The 14,109-nt window shown below is 55.8% G+C and overlaps 1 protein-coding gene across 7 annotated transcripts; it reads left to right on the forward strand.

Moving 5' to 3' along the window:
• Window positions 1-399: 399 nt before the first annotated feature.
• Window positions 400-14,046, forward strand: BAP1 (BRCA1 associated protein 1). 7 transcript variants are annotated; one of them, XM_065075081.1, is made up of 18 exons: window positions 441-528; window positions 1,196-1,454; window positions 4,272-4,301; window positions 4,402-4,456; window positions 5,163-5,295; window positions 5,685-5,804; window positions 6,304-6,365; window positions 6,444-6,586; window positions 7,351-7,429; window positions 8,117-8,240; window positions 8,566-8,683; window positions 9,066-9,253; window positions 9,597-9,721; window positions 10,343-10,815; window positions 10,943-11,103; window positions 11,844-11,936; window positions 12,450-12,522; window positions 12,806-14,046. In XM_065075081.1, the coding sequence occupies exons 5-18, from the start codon at window positions 5,278-5,280 to the stop codon at window positions 12,937-12,939; spliced, it is 1,911 nt and encodes a 636-aa protein (XP_064931153.1). In that variant the 5' UTR covers window positions 441-528; window positions 1,196-1,454; window positions 4,272-4,301; window positions 4,402-4,456; window positions 5,163-5,277; the 3' UTR covers window positions 12,940-14,046. The 7 variants fall into 7 exon arrangements, with proteins under 7 accessions (XP_064931151.1, XP_064931152.1, XP_064931153.1 ...); XM_065075083.1 differs by having other exon boundaries at window positions 444-528; window positions 10,943-11,049; XM_065075079.1 differs by lacking the exon at window positions 1,196-1,454 and having other exon boundaries at window positions 400-528.
• The last annotated feature ends 63 nt before the right edge of the window (window positions 14,047-14,109 follow it).

Genomic DNA, 14,109 nt, shown 5'->3' on the forward strand with positions numbered 1-14,109 from the left:
GTGGTCAGAAAGCATTTATAACGTCAATCGGTTAATGATGAGTACGTCTTTTATAACTTAATCACAGTACATATGAATTTGCACCTTCTTTTCCCTGGCAGGGTCAGGGCAGGTCCGGCTGGGCCCAGCCTCGCTGGGAGCCCTCAGACCTCACCATGGGGCAGCCCAGCCCCTCACCACAGGCCCAGGTTCCCCACCACAGGCCGCAGGGGCTGCCCGCGGCTACCGAGTCTCAGGCCCGGGCCAGAGCACCCGCGGAGCTCTGCGTCCCGGGGACGAAGGCCCAGGACAGGGCGGAGACAGGCCGGGCCCGCGGGTCCTTTGTGGCGCCGCCACCGCCAACCCCCCCGCTCGGGACCGATGTGGCGCGACGCGCGCTGACGTCCCGCGGTGTCGCGTAGCGATGACGTCGACGGGCGGGCGACGGCGAGGCCCGGAGCCGGGGCGGGTGGCGGGGCCGGACATGGCGGCGGGGCCCGGCCCGCGGGAAGATGAATAAGGGCTGGCTGGAGCTGGAGAGCGACCCCGGTGAGCGGGGGGGACGGCACCGGGGCGGAGGGCGGGCCTGGGGGGCTGTGAGGGACAGGCCGGGGCGGGGCCTGGGCCAGGGGCTGCGAGGGACAGGCCGGGGGTGCGGGCTGTGCTGCGGGGCTCGGCGGGACAGGCCGGGGGTGGATGTACAGGTGGAGTTTGGGGTGCGGGGTGTGGGCAGGGTTATGGGGTGCAGGCCTGGAGTAGGAGGTGGGAGCAGGGACTGGGGAGGGGGCGCAGGGAGAGGAGGGCCTGCGGAGGGAGGGTGCTGAGGGGCCAAGGGGATGCCTGGGGGCACGGGCCGAGCGCTGGGAGGGCGGGTGAGGGTTTCAGGGTGTGTGGGGCAGGCGGGCTTGTAAGGTATGGGACATCGCCCATAGGGGCTTAGAGGAAGGTTAATGGGGGTGTGGGGATGTCAGGAGGCTGTGTGCAGGAGTGCGGGTGTGGGGTGAGGGCAGGGTTGGGGTGAAATGGAGCAGTGTGAAGGCTCAGAGCGGGAGCTGGGCTCTGGCAGCAACTGTCCGGGGGTCTGAGGTGCCCCAGACACCTCTGTGTGTGTGATAAATGCAGGGGTCTCTGTGGACACATCTGAAGTGTTGTGGGGGTGCAGCATGAGGCATTCCTGTCATTTACAAATACACCCTGAAATATTGCTGGAGCACAGGGAGAGATGTGTATGGGATGCCCCTTGCTACAGAAACTGCTCTGACTGGCAACTGCCACAGAGCTTCACCGGCGACTGAGGACAACATATGTGCCTGTCCATGAGGTGTAGCATCTCCATCCCGTCATCGCTTCACAACTGGACGGGTGGATCACACCCTCTTCCCCAGGTAGCCCAGAAGCTCAAGAGCCCTGTACCGTGCCTGAGCAGCCGGGAGCAGAATGGTCACGGGCATCCCCTTCCTGCTGTGTTGGACAAGGTGGTTTCTGTGCTGTAGTCCCAGAGTTTGTTTCACGGGTTCAGATTTGAGGGTTGGGGCATTGGCTGAGCATTGTTTTAATGAGTCTGCGTTGCCACAGTGCAATTTGGTTTGTCCTCTGGGAGGCTGAGAGCTGGTCTTTAGGCTGTGATGGTATTTTTGAGGCTGTGGGTGAGGAAATTGGGCCCCTGGCATTATACTCATCTTGCGCTCAGCAAAATACTCTGTCTGCTCAGCCTCCCAGTCAGCCCAGGTCTTGCTGCTCTTTATCCTATTTTTACTAGTACTTGGGAATTGCCAAAATTGTTCCCATTCTCCCCCTTTTTCTTCATCACAACAATGCTGAAGACAGGACATAGTTTGGATTCTCACACCTGGGAGGGAAGGTTATTCACTTGGCAAATAGTCTGTCTGGGCAGAGGCGGCTCTCAGCACTCCACAGCTGCGCTCCTTCGGATGCGTGGAGGTTCAGACGCAGAGGTGGGAGCTGAGACAATGTTAGGGGTGACCACATGCTGCTCTCAGCCTTTAGCACATCCCATCAGCTGCCTGGCCCTCGCCATGGGGTTTTGGATTGAAAACTCCTGGTGTTTTCCTGGTCAGGAAGGGTCAGTAGGTCCAGATTTGTGCTGTGTGCCATGGTTGGTTGGTCAGAGGGAAAGACTGGGGAACCTTCAGGCTGCTGATGTAGTGTTGCCTGTGCTGTTGTGGACATCAGTGTTTCCTCCAGCCAACCCAAATAATTTGGGATGGGGGTCTTGTGCCTTTTGTAGATGCTGAGGTAATACAAAATACTGAAATTAATCAGAAAAAATCTGTGATTGGAGCAAACCCCTGGAAGTCTTTGGCCCAAAGCAGAGCTGGTTTCAAAGGTAGTTCAAGTTGCTCATGGCCATGTCTGGTTGAGTTTGAATATGCCCAAGAAGGACAATTTGGCACACTGGTCTCAGGGCTGACCCTGCTGGTAACAAAGAATTTTTTCTGGGTGCGCAGTCAGAATTTCTCTTGCTGCAGCTCCTTCTGTCACTTCTTGTCCTTTCACAGTACTTGGAGGAGTTTTGCTCCATCCTCTCTCTGACTCCCCAGCGATGCTGATCAGACAGGAGGACACACACGAGAGCCGATGTCCCATCTCCTTTGGTGCCGCCCTGCCAGTCTGACACGTGGTCCTGCAGAGTGGAGATGTGGGGGTGCTTGGGGCTGGGCACAGCGAGCTTGGAAGTTCTGCCTGGCTTTCTCCTGCTGGTGGGACCTGCTGGTGGGACCTGCTGGTGGGACCTGCTGTGGGGGCAGTGCTGCATTCGGCCATCACCATTGTTTGTGTTTGCAGGGCCTTGCTCTGATGCAAATCCTCCCTGGCTGTGAGGCAGAGCTTGCAATACAGTCCACGTCTCATGTTGCATGTGTTTTTCCGTGATCAGTAGACTGTGACTGTTGAAATTGGAGAGTGAGTGAGGCTTTCAACTTCTGTGGGAGCTTTTGCAGTTGAGAGATTGTACCTGCAAACAGCTGCGGCTCCTACGTCCTTAACGGGCGCCGTGTGAAGACGGACCAAGAACCAGTGGCTGTGATGAGCATCTGAAGAGCCCAGGGACCACTTGCCCTGAGGGGTCTGCTGCAGGGAAGACAGCCAGGCTGCAGTGCTGTGTGAGGTCTCTGTAGATGTCACTCATATGACAATGCCCTCCGTGGCATCAAGTGTTTTGAGCAAAAAAATCTCAGTCAGAAAGGTGCCTGGGTTGGTGTAATGATTTTGCATGGTGAGGAGGCTGTCACTGGTTCAAAACATGTTGTTCCCACTGCCTGTTTCTTTCCACTGCCAATTTTGTAACAAGTAAGATGTTTTCTGCTGAGTGAATGAAGACTTTTTGCTCCTAGAAGTTTCTTCCCTGTTTTAGTAATTTCGACTTTGGTATAGAAGCCCCTTGGGCTCTTCCCTTTTTCATTGAGCCACTTACCTCAGGTTCCTTAAATTCTTTGCTTTATAGGCATGTTTCTCAGGATCGAATCCTTCTTATTGATATTCTGTGGACTTCCTTCCAGACTTTCAGTAGCCTTTCTGTGGGAACGAAAGAAGGAGATTTGTTATTCCAGTCTTGAGCTCGCCAGCTCAGTGTGCAGAGGGACAGCCTGAAAACTGGGCTGACTGCCTTTGCTGTCGCATCATAGTGGAAGCTGCTGCTCAGTTGCTGATGTCTAATAGTTATTTGGTCTCTTTGCTGTTTCTGTATCCCTGGTTATGTCCTTCTGTAGTGGGAATTCTGTGGTCACTGGAGACAGGCTCTTGGATTTGGTCCCCAGGAGAGAGGGAGATGAAGATGAGACTTTCAGCCCTCAACCTCCCCACAGCCCTGTTGCTGTGAGCTGGCTTTCCCTTCACTGGCTGTCTTTCACTAACCGGAACATAAATTATCCTATTTTAAAATATCCTGTGATCTATTCAGTGGTGCTTCCCTCCTGTTAGAAATGTGTGTGTTGTTTAGGTGGGAATTTACTTCTTGGCAGGTTGTCTGCAGTGGCTCAGGATGCTGGAGGTGGGTCCAGCTTCACTGGGCTCTGGCAGGAGGGGGTTCAGGCCCTCTTGAGGGAGAGGATGATGAATGGGGATGAAGGGAGCCAGAGCACCTCTGTAGCGAGCCAGGGCTCAACAGCTCTGCTGCTGGGGAGTCAGCCTGATCCTGGTGCCGCTCTGCTGCCATTTTCCTGGCCGTGTTTTTTCTTGGCTTGGGACCATGTGGGACTTCAGGGGCCAGTGGCAGCACATTTCTTTTCCGCTCTCTTCAGTCAGAATAACCTTCTGGTTTTGTTACTTTCCAGGTCTCTTCACACTCCTGGTTGAAGATTTTGGTGAGTGCAAGAAACCTTCCTGGGAAGTTGTTTTTGTGCTTGATGTTACCGTTAGTCCTGTCTGGTGGGCTTTACACCAGCTTCTGCCCTTTGTTTGCAGGGGTCAAGGGAGTGCAGGTTGAAGAGATTTATGATCTGCAGAGCAAATGCCAAGGGTAAGTCGTAGACCTGAAAGTGTGAGTTCTGTTCAGTAGAATGTGTCTGTGGGCCTGAGAACTCATCATGTGAGCTCATCAGTCATGGAGGTCAGTGCTGTAAGTGATGAACCAGGAGTGTTTTGTCAGGTTTGGGGCAGATTGGCAATCTTGTGCCTTGAGAGAGACCTCATGGGGCAGGAGTGGGACATATTTCGAGGGATTCACCTCTCTCTCCCCATGGAAAGGTGCAGTTCCAACCAACGTGCTTGTAGTGGGAGCTTCCTCCTGTCTCGCTGGTCTAAAACGTCTTTGAGGCTGTTGCTTTCTTAAAAGCTATTGTCCGAAATCCTCTTGAAAATAAATACAACATATATGTAAAAGGGTCATTAGGTGTCATGTGCTGTTCTGCAGGTCGGTCAGTGTCCAGAAGTGAATTTTACCACCTGTTTCTCTCTCTTGAGCCTCTTAAGACCTATCAAACCCCAAAGTTTTCAAGCTTGATTGTTGTCTGACCCTGGAACGTCAGTGCAGGAGAGTGTCCTCAGTAATGTGGGCTGGGGGGACTTGTGGCAGGGATTGTCACTTCCAGAAAGGTGTGGCTGGTGCTTCTGCTTTTTCTCTCTGTCTTTGCTCTGCCTGTGGTTTGAAACAGAAGGTTTCTGGGCAGAGCAGCCCCTCTGGTATGGCCTGCTCAAAATGATGCAGCTGCTGACTTCTCTTGCAGCCCTGTGTATGGGTTCATCTTCCTGTTCAAGTGGATTGAGGAGCGCAGGTCACGCCGGAAGGTCTCTACCCTGGTGGATGAGACATCTGTGATTGATGATGACATCGTTAATAACATGTTCTTTGCTCACCAGGTAAGCTGGAGGCAAGGGGGGAGAGAGATGGGGGTGTCTCGTGTGACAGCTCAGGGAAGCAACATGTTACTGAGAGGCTGTGCTGCTGTTACTGGTCCTGAGGGCAGCTCCTCTTTCCTGGGGGTCTCTGCCCTGAGCTCCAGGGTGGAGCAGATCCTGTGGGGGCTGTGAGCCTGTCCGTGGCTGTGCAGCGGGCAGATGCTCGTGGGGCACGGTGTGGCTTGCTGAACGAGACTGAGCTCCCTTCCTTTGGGAGCCGAGGTCAAGTCACTGCTCTCACAAGCGGCTCTTGCGTCAGTACTTTTCCATTGATTATTGTCAGCTCAGAGGGGTTGATGAAGGGTTGCCTTGTTCCTGCTGGTTAAGATGGTCCTTGTGTCACCCTCCAGCTGATCCCCAATTCCTGTGCCACCCACGCCCTGCTGAGCGTCCTCCTGAACTGCAACAATGTCGACCTGGGCCCCACGCTGAGCCGCATGAAGGATTTCACCAAAGGATTCAGCCCTGAGGTAGAGGGATTGCAGGGCTGTGCGCAGGTGGCATGTGTGACACTGCCTCTCACTCCCCACTCAGGACAACGCTCTAACGAGCTGGCTCCTTCGCAGCCCTTTCTGGCTGCATGCTACATCAGTATTGCACTTCTCTCCGATCCTCTTGCCTTGCCACGCTTAGAGCCTGGGTCCTCTTATACCAGGCAGAGCTCTCAGCCTCCTGTCCTGTTATTCCCAAGCTCAGATGCATTCTCCAAGTCTGCGATCAAAAGTCCTCCTCCTGCCTTCAGACCTTTCCTGAAGTCTGTATTTCCCTCTAAGTGTAGTTTTTGTATCAGCAATTGTGTGTTCTTTTCATCTTGGCTTTTACCTAAAACTCGGTAGAGCAGAGGGTGGGGCTGACAGTTGCTCTTCCAGTCCTGTGGGTGGATGGAGGGAATGGGGAGCTGGTGGGTGAAGCATTTTGTTTGATTCCTATCACTTCTCAATGATTTTCCTCCCTTGCTGTTGGCCACAGAGCAAAGGCTACGCCATTGGCAATGCCCCAGAGCTGGCCAAGGCCCACAACAGCCATGCCAGGTGAGTGGGGGGTCTCTGCCGCTCACTTTTGCTGAGGAGGGAGACTCTTCCCTGACCTCTTGCCTCTTGCCCTCACAGGCCGGAGCCGCGGCACTTGCCGGAAAAGCAGAATGGTATCAGTGCTGTACGAACCATGGAGGCTTTTCATTTTGTCAGCTATGTCCCCATCAAGGGACGGCTGTTTGAGCTGGATGGGCTCAAGGTCTATCCCATTGACCACGGTAAGCACCTGCCTGGCCCTGCTCGGTGACACCCTGGTGTGTCCAAATACGTGTGCTGTTTTTCATTGTCACTGAGCATGAGCATGTTTGTGGAGAATCACGCCAGTGCTCCCAGATTTGTCCTGACTTTTCATAGCTCATTTTGGAGCTGATGCACTGGGGCCTGTGGCTAGATGGTGATTATTTCTAAATGCATTGCATTGTTTTTCAGCCTTGCCATTTCCCTCCCCAGTTGCTCAGGGTTACAACGTCCTTCTGCAGCTCTGCAATAACTCTGTATCACAAGCAGAATTTGTCTCCTTAGTCTCTCCCTGTGCCAAATAACTGCTGTGTGTTGAGGCACAAGGTCCCAGTGCAGATCCCAGCAGACTGCTCAGGTCATTCCCTTCTCTTAACAACTTGACCATCAGTTCTGTGTTTCAGATACTTGTTTATCCCCTCTAGGACTTTGTGTCTGTCTGTCAGGCCCTTTGGTAAGGTACTTGCTTTGTGTACCTGGTTTCCTGACCGTGGCACCAGATCTAGTAGCCCGTGGATCCCAGCAAGTCCTGGGATTTTCTTGGACTTTGCGATCCCGGAGTCTGTGAATCAATTGTGGTCTATAGGGTTCAAAACCCACCTTTCTCCCCTGCACGTAACTCACGTTTTCCATTCAGAAGGCAAAGTCAGGGCTCCACGTATGGGCTGACAGTGTGGTCCTTCTGCCCCCTGAAGCAGGAGCCTTGGCCTGCTTTGCTAATTCCCACTCTGTATTGTTATTGCAGGGCCGTGGGCTGATGACGAGGAATGGACAGACAAAGCCAGGAGAGTAATCATGGAGCGCATCGGCCTGGCCACTGCAGGGTAATGTCCCTGGCTGTGGGGCAGGCACTGGCACCTCACTGGTTTTTCCCTGGATTATTTCTGCTGTGGTCTCTGTGCAACAAGTTGTGGAAATGGGGGTGGAGAACGTTGCATGAGAGGGATGCAGGTGCTCTGCCTTCTCTTGCCTCTGATTTGCCTGCCTGCAGAACACAGAGAAGCTGCACTCTGTGTGATGCAGAGTCCCTGCAAGTGGCTGCACAGGGTAAGAGTGGCCAGATCAGGTCCTTGTTTGCTCGAGTCTGTAGGAGAAGGAACGGTGCTTTTAGTCCTGAGGAATGATGAAGGAATGGTGCCTCTTATCCTTTTACATGCTTGGGCATGAGGGTAACTGAGCACTGGCACCGGTTGCCCAGAGAGAGGTTGTGGAGTCTCCAACCTTGGAGATACTCAAACGCCATCTGGACCTGGTCCTGGGTGACCAGCTGTGGGTGACCCTGCTGGAGCAGTGGGTGGCAGCAGACGACCTCCGCAGGTCCCTTCCCACCTCAACCAACCTGTGACTCTGAAGGGTGTTTTGTGTTGTAGCTGAAGCAACTTCGCTTCTTCAGCCAGCGTGACGTTGACTTAGTTTTGGGGGAAAAGCCTCCTGCAGCCTGCTGCCCCCCTTGCTGCGGGACACGCTTTCCATCGCCAGCTGGCAGCTGATGTCTGCTGTCCCTGCTGCAGGGAGCCATACCATGACATCCGCTTCAACCTGATGGCAGTGGTGCCTGATCGGAGGATGAAATATGAGTCCAAACTGCACATCCTGAAGATGAACCGCCAGACTGTGCTGGAGGCCTTGCAGCAGGTAGGAGAGCCCAAGTCCTGAGGTTGTGTGAGCCTGGGGTGAAAATGGGCTCTGCTGCCAGGGCATCACCCTGCTCTGTAGAGGCCCTGGATTTAATGGGGTTTTTGGGGCTTGGGAAATGTCTTCTGGGAAGAGCAGATGACCAGCCTCGCTGCTTGGCCTTCTGCTGTTGGTTATTCGTAGCATTGTCACTTAATTGTGCGCATGGGCACTCGGCGGTTGGGTCACCCTCACAAGTTCTCCTTCTGCAGTGCTTGAATGGGAAGGATATGGTTTGGGTCACACCAGTCCAGCACTTAGATTCTGTCTGTCGTTTGCCTTCAAGCTTATCCGAGTAACTCAGCCTGAGCTGATCCAGACCCAGAAGTCTCAGGAGTCTCAGCCTCAGGAAGAGGCAAAGCCAGCCAGCAGCAAGACCATGGCTCCAGAGAGCACCCATCCAGGTAAACCCTGCACCAGTGGCATTTCCAGCCGGCCCAGCCTGCCGTGGGGCGAGCACAGGCTGGTGACAATGGCTGGCTGACCTGGAGCTTGAGGGAGTTTTGTGGTCAGCTTCCGTCTCTTTTCTCCAAGCCCAGCTCTGTGTGCGCTCTGCTGGGGTGTGGTAGATGCCTCTGCGCCTGGGGAAAGTGTTGGAGAGACATGGAGCTTGAAAATGGCAGGGCTTAATCTTGGGGACACTTGTGACAGCTGGAGGTGGAATGGGAAGTGGGTATGATGGTCTGGTGGAGCTCTTCTACTACATGTGGGCAAGGGGTGGCAGAGGACATTAATAAAAATGTGACAGTGCTGGTCACGCAAGGCTGTGCTGTGCTTGTCTGGCAGATGGCACCGATGAGCCCCCCAGCCAGGGCCACCCTGCAGCCACACAGAGCCCACCCAACAAATCCAAACCAGCGGCAAAGACATCAGTGAGCAGTGTCAATGGGGTGCTTCCAGCAAACCCCAACCCCATTGTGCAGAGGTTGCCAGCCTTCCTGGATAACCACAACTACGCCAAGTCCCCCATGCAGGTAGGCTGGAGCTCCTGGCCAGCTGCCCATCTGGCTGGGGCTGAACCTCTCACTTCCAGTCCTTCACCTCCACGGGTCTGTGGCCGTCAGCCAGTCTCAGCCCGGCCCCTGCCTCGCAGCCTGCACACCCTGTGCTAGCCCAGGCTGGAAGGTGAAAGGGGGAAGTCTAACCTGGCAAAAGAGGTTGTTGTTAATGTGGGCCAGCTGAGCATGCACAGGGAAGGGTGCCCCGTCTCCTCTCGAAAGGCGCGAGCTCTGATGCTTGGCTGGACCAAGGACGTGTCCACTGGGTTCTTCCTCCTTGTCCCGCTGCTGGCGGCCCATCAGCAGTGGTGTTTTGCAGGAGGAGGAAGACCTTGCGGCAGGAGTGGGTCGCAGCCGGGTGCCAGTCCGACAGCACCAGCAGTATTCGGATGATGAGGATGACTACGATGATGAGGAGGAGGAGGAAGGTCGTAACACCATCAGGTGACAGCTTGAGCTGAGGGTGGGGGACAGGGAGCTGATGCTTGCAGAACTGCCACTGGTGACTTGCAGATCTCTCCTGAGCGCTGGTAGTTGTGTTAGAGCCAGCACCTGTGTGTGCAATTAGGGCTGTTTTCCTCTTCACCCGCTGTTTTACTGTTCACTCGCTGGATTTTGTGAAGCCATTTTGTAGCTCATCACAATCAACCCTGAATTTTGGCTGTGTAACTCTGTATTCGTAAGGAGGCTTTGGGGAACAACCTGAGTTCTCCAGTGCCAATTGCCTGGTCAGCTCCTGGTGACAATGTTGGTGAGCTCAGACTGCTGTGAGGGTCAGGAAGGTGGGATTGCAGCAAGGCTGCTCTTGGGGCTTCTGGAAGAAGAGCAGGGGTGCGCAGCACCCTGTTCCCCCTGGCTGTGTAGGGGTACCTGCAGCTCAGTGGTTCAGTGGTGTTGGGATGCTGCCAGAGAAGCTGGTGACACTGGGGGTGATCTAGAAATGTTTCAGGCCTTGCTTCATCCCAGGAGGCAGCCTGGGGTGCTGAGTGTGGAGCTGGCAGTGCCTGCGCTGGGCCCCCATCTCCTTCCACCAGCTGTTCACCTTCCCTGTGTGTTCCTGGGCAGGTACAAAAGGAAGGGGCAGGTAAAACAAGAGCATGCGGCGGGGGCTGCAGATGGCCAGCTCTCTGTCCTCCAGCCCAACACCATCAACGTCCTGGCTGAGAAGCTGAAGGAATCTCAGAAGGATCTCTCCATTCCCCTGTCCATCAAGACAAGCGGTGGAGGCACCACTGTGGCTGTGGTTACCCACTCCCAGCCCTCTCCCACCCCCAGCAACGAGAGCACCGACACCGCCTCCGAGATCGGCAGCGCCTTCAACTCCCCGCTGCGCTCTCCCATCCGCTCAGCCAACCCCACCCGCCCCTCCAGCCCCGTCACCTCCCACATCTCCAAGGTGCTTTTCGGTGAGGAGGATGGGCTGCTGCGTGTGGACTGCCTGCGCTACAACCGGGCTGTCAGGGACCTGGGGCCCATCATCAGCACTGGGCTGCTGCACCTCACGGAGGACGGCGTGTTCTGCCCGCTGGCTGCCGCAGGTCAGTGCCTCACAGCTTTTCGGGGGGGTGACCCCTCACTTGCAGCAATGGGACAGTGGTCTTTGGCTTTGGGAGGGGATACCGGTCCTGTGTGATGGCTCCTGACACCTCCTTCCTCTGTCTGCAGATGGGGGGAAAATCTCCCCACCTTCCATCAAACCTGGTGATGAGGCCCCGGCTGCGATCAAACTGGAGGAGAAGGAGGGCAGTGAGGCCAGTGACAGCAAAGAGAAGGTGGGACTTGGCAGGACCAGTGATCACCCTGGGGGGGAAAAGTATTCTCCCAAGGTGAGTTTTGTGCTGCGACAGCCCTGGGAACGTGGAGCTCCCTGCGCTCAACCAGAGACGCAGCAGCGCTGGCAGCGACCGAACCGCATGTGCACGCTGTCCCGCTCGCGTGGCGCCGCAGCCGTCCCTCCAGGCACGGGGCAGTGTAGGTTTTGTGCCTTGCGTCGTCTCGGGGACATTTGCTGTGGCAGTGGGCAGAGCCGCTGTCTCCTGCAGCCAAGCGGTGGGGCACACTGTGCTCTCCTTTGGGACTCTGCAGTCCTGGCCTACTGACAACTTTACTGCATGGCTGTGCTCTCCAGCCAGAGACAGGAGCAGGCCCGGGTGGCACAAGTGCATTGAGGGTTCGCTCGAGGAGAGCTGGCTAGAAACTGTTTTACTCAAAAGGGAAGTCTTCAGATTTTGTTATTGAGAAGAAGCAGGCTCTGGGGTGTTTCTCAGGCAGACACACAGCCCTTCCCTGTCCCCAGGCACCAGGTACCCAGGGCTGGGCCAGGCTGGGGCAGTCCCCAGCTGCCCTGAGGCTGGTCACAGCGCTGGCTGAGTGATCACCCTCTGACTCAGAAATTCCCAACAATGAACCAATCATTTTTTTTTTTTTTCTTCGCCTCTGGCAAGTGTTTTTTTGCTTTGATCCTCTCTTTCCCAGCACGGAGAGGAGCACCCACCAGCTCACCTGCTGGCTCCTGGGCTGTGGTTGGGGTCTGTCTGCTGACGTTTGCTCTGCTTGGTTCTGGCAGGAGCTACTGGCACTGCTGAAGTGCGTGGAGGCAGAGATTGCTAACTACGAGGCCTGCCTGAAGGAAGAGGTAGAGAAGAGGAAGAAATTCAAGGTACGTTTGGTGATGGCTTGTTTGTGTTGCTGATTTTGCTGCCTGAAAGCTTGTGTCCGGGGTGTCTTTATGTCAAAGCTGAGGGAGGGTGTTTTGGGTGAGAACGGCTATGGGGAACGTTTAGGGTGCCCCTCCTGTTACCAAACAGCCCTCCCGCCAGAACAGACCAAAGCCCCTGGGCAGCACCAGGTGGCTTGAGGAGGGTGGTGGAGCACAGGAGCTGGGCCAGAGCTGAACATCAGCACTGACAGGAGGAAGGGAGGAGCCTGTGCCCCAAGGCCCTGCTCACCCTTGCCTCTTCCACTCCTCTTTGTGGGAAGTGCTGACATCTGAACAGGGATGGAAACCACCCCAGTTGTGCACTGGGCTGGGAGCTTGGTCCCTTCCCACTCTCATCTCCTTGGCCTATGGGTTGGCCCAGGCATGCTGGTGCTTTGGCCCGTTAGGCTTGACCTCTCATTTCCCCTTGACACCTGTTTGTGGATTGTTTGTGGATTTGTCATCTTTTTGCAGATCGATGACCAGAGGAGAACCCACAACTACGACGAGTTCATCTGTACCTTCATCTCCATGCTGGCTCAGGAAGGTGAGCTGTGCTGCGTGGCCGAGGGCATGGTGCTGGGGTGCAGGTTCAGCTGGGGGAGCTGCGCTGAGTGTGGCAGGAAGGCCCCAGCCCTGCTCCCTGCTTCTGCCAGACCCAGGGCATGGGGTAGCGCTCAGCCTGGAGAGCTGCACCTCTCCGCTCTGAGACATTTTATAGTCCCAGGAGGAGCCCACTGAGGGGTTGGGGGTGGAAGAGTGAGGGCTGCACTCCAGCCTGGGCACTGCCAGCACCCCAGCGTGGGCCTGTCTGTCTGCCTCCCCTGCAGGCATGCTGGCCAGCCTCGTGGAGCAGAACATCTCTGTCCGCCGGCGGCAGGGAGTCAGCATTGGCCGCCTGCACAAGCAGAGGAAGCCGGATCGCCGGAAACGCTCCCGCCCCTACAAAGCCAAGCGGCAGTAGCCTGGGAGTCGCGACTGCGAGTAGCATCAGCTGGGCTTTGTGGCTTTGGGCAGTGGCGCTTGGATCTATGTTGCCCTTTGCCCAAGGAAGAGGGACCACAGGGACAAGCCCTCAGCCGAGGTGGAACCCAGGGACAAAGAAATCCTCTGAGCCAGAGTTGTGAAAGGCGGAATCACGTAGTCTCAAGGCGCGTCCCTGCAGCCGCAGCAGAAGGCAAGCGGAGAGCCCAGCTGCCCAACCGTGCCACAGCAGTGCCCAGGGGCCATGGGCCTGTGTCTCGACACTGTGGCAAAGGACTGCGGCACCAGGGGAGGAGCCCACCTGGCTGGTGGCAGGTCTGGTGTGGTGGAAACACCAGTGATGCCCACGTGAGACTGTGCTGGCCGCAGCTGGCTGTGGCTTCTGTCCTCCTGCATCCTGGCCTTCAGTGCTGTCCCAAGGACAGTCGTGTCTGTGTTTTCTATCCCTCTCCTCCACTTCCCCAGATATATTACTGGTTCTTACCCACCCTTTGGCCATTCCTGAGGGTGTGGAGGGTGGCACATGGCTCTGCTAGCATGGCTGTTCTGCTGGGGACCAGCTCTGGCCCTGACAGTGCCTGTGGGTCATGCAGGGTCACTCCAGACCCAGTCACCAGGGAAACCCCGTGAATCGTGAAGAGACCAACTTCAGGGGGTGGTGTCGGTGCTGCTGGGCACAGTGCCGAAGGGGACACTGGGTGTGGATTCACTCGGTGCAGCTAAAGCAGTGGAGGGAGCCCAATTCTGCTCCTGCTTGAGCTCTCACTGGTTGCTGAGCCAGAGATGGCTGATGTGGGCAGCAGTTGTCTCCTGCCACAGCACCAGGCCTGGCCCACCTCTCGCTGCCAGCTCCTGCACATGGGCTTCTCCTGCCTGTCCCCAGCAGAGCTCTGGGAAGCCAGAGGGCAGCACCTCTCCGGAGGTGCAGCTGGGACAAGGACCAGCCAGGCCCAGGGCAGCTGCTACAGGACAGGACTGAATTTTGCAGATGTGCAGATTTGTACAAGTCTTAGATTATGGAATGAAACTGTTCTTTTGGTATTTGTTGAAGGCAATAAAATCCTTCTGTTTCTTGCTGTGTCTAATATCAAGTGCTGTAAATAATGGATCTGTCTGAAGGAATAAAGCTATCCTGTAGCAGCCAGCCGTG

This window comes from Columba livia, chromosome 10 (genome assembly GCF_036013475.1).
Source record: "Columba livia isolate bColLiv1 breed racing homer chromosome 10, bColLiv1.pat.W.v2, whole genome shotgun sequence".
In the NCBI taxonomy this organism is placed as follows: Eukaryota; Metazoa; Chordata; class Aves; order Columbiformes; family Columbidae; genus Columba; species Columba livia.

Excerpts from the sequence above, each read along its gene's own strand:
- BAP1 (XM_065075079.1), top strand. The coding sequence starts at position 492 with ATGAATAAGGGCTGGCTGGAGCTGGAGAGCGACCCCG. Across the intron at positions 529-4,271 it reads GGAGCTGGAGAGCGACCCCG|GTCTCTTCACACTCCTGGTT; the intron begins GTGAGCGGGGGG and ends GTTACTTTCCAG. Across the intron at positions 12,523-12,805 it reads CTCCATGCTGGCTCAGGAAG|GCATGCTGGCCAGCCTCGTG; the intron begins GTGAGCTGTGCT and ends CCTCCCCTGCAG.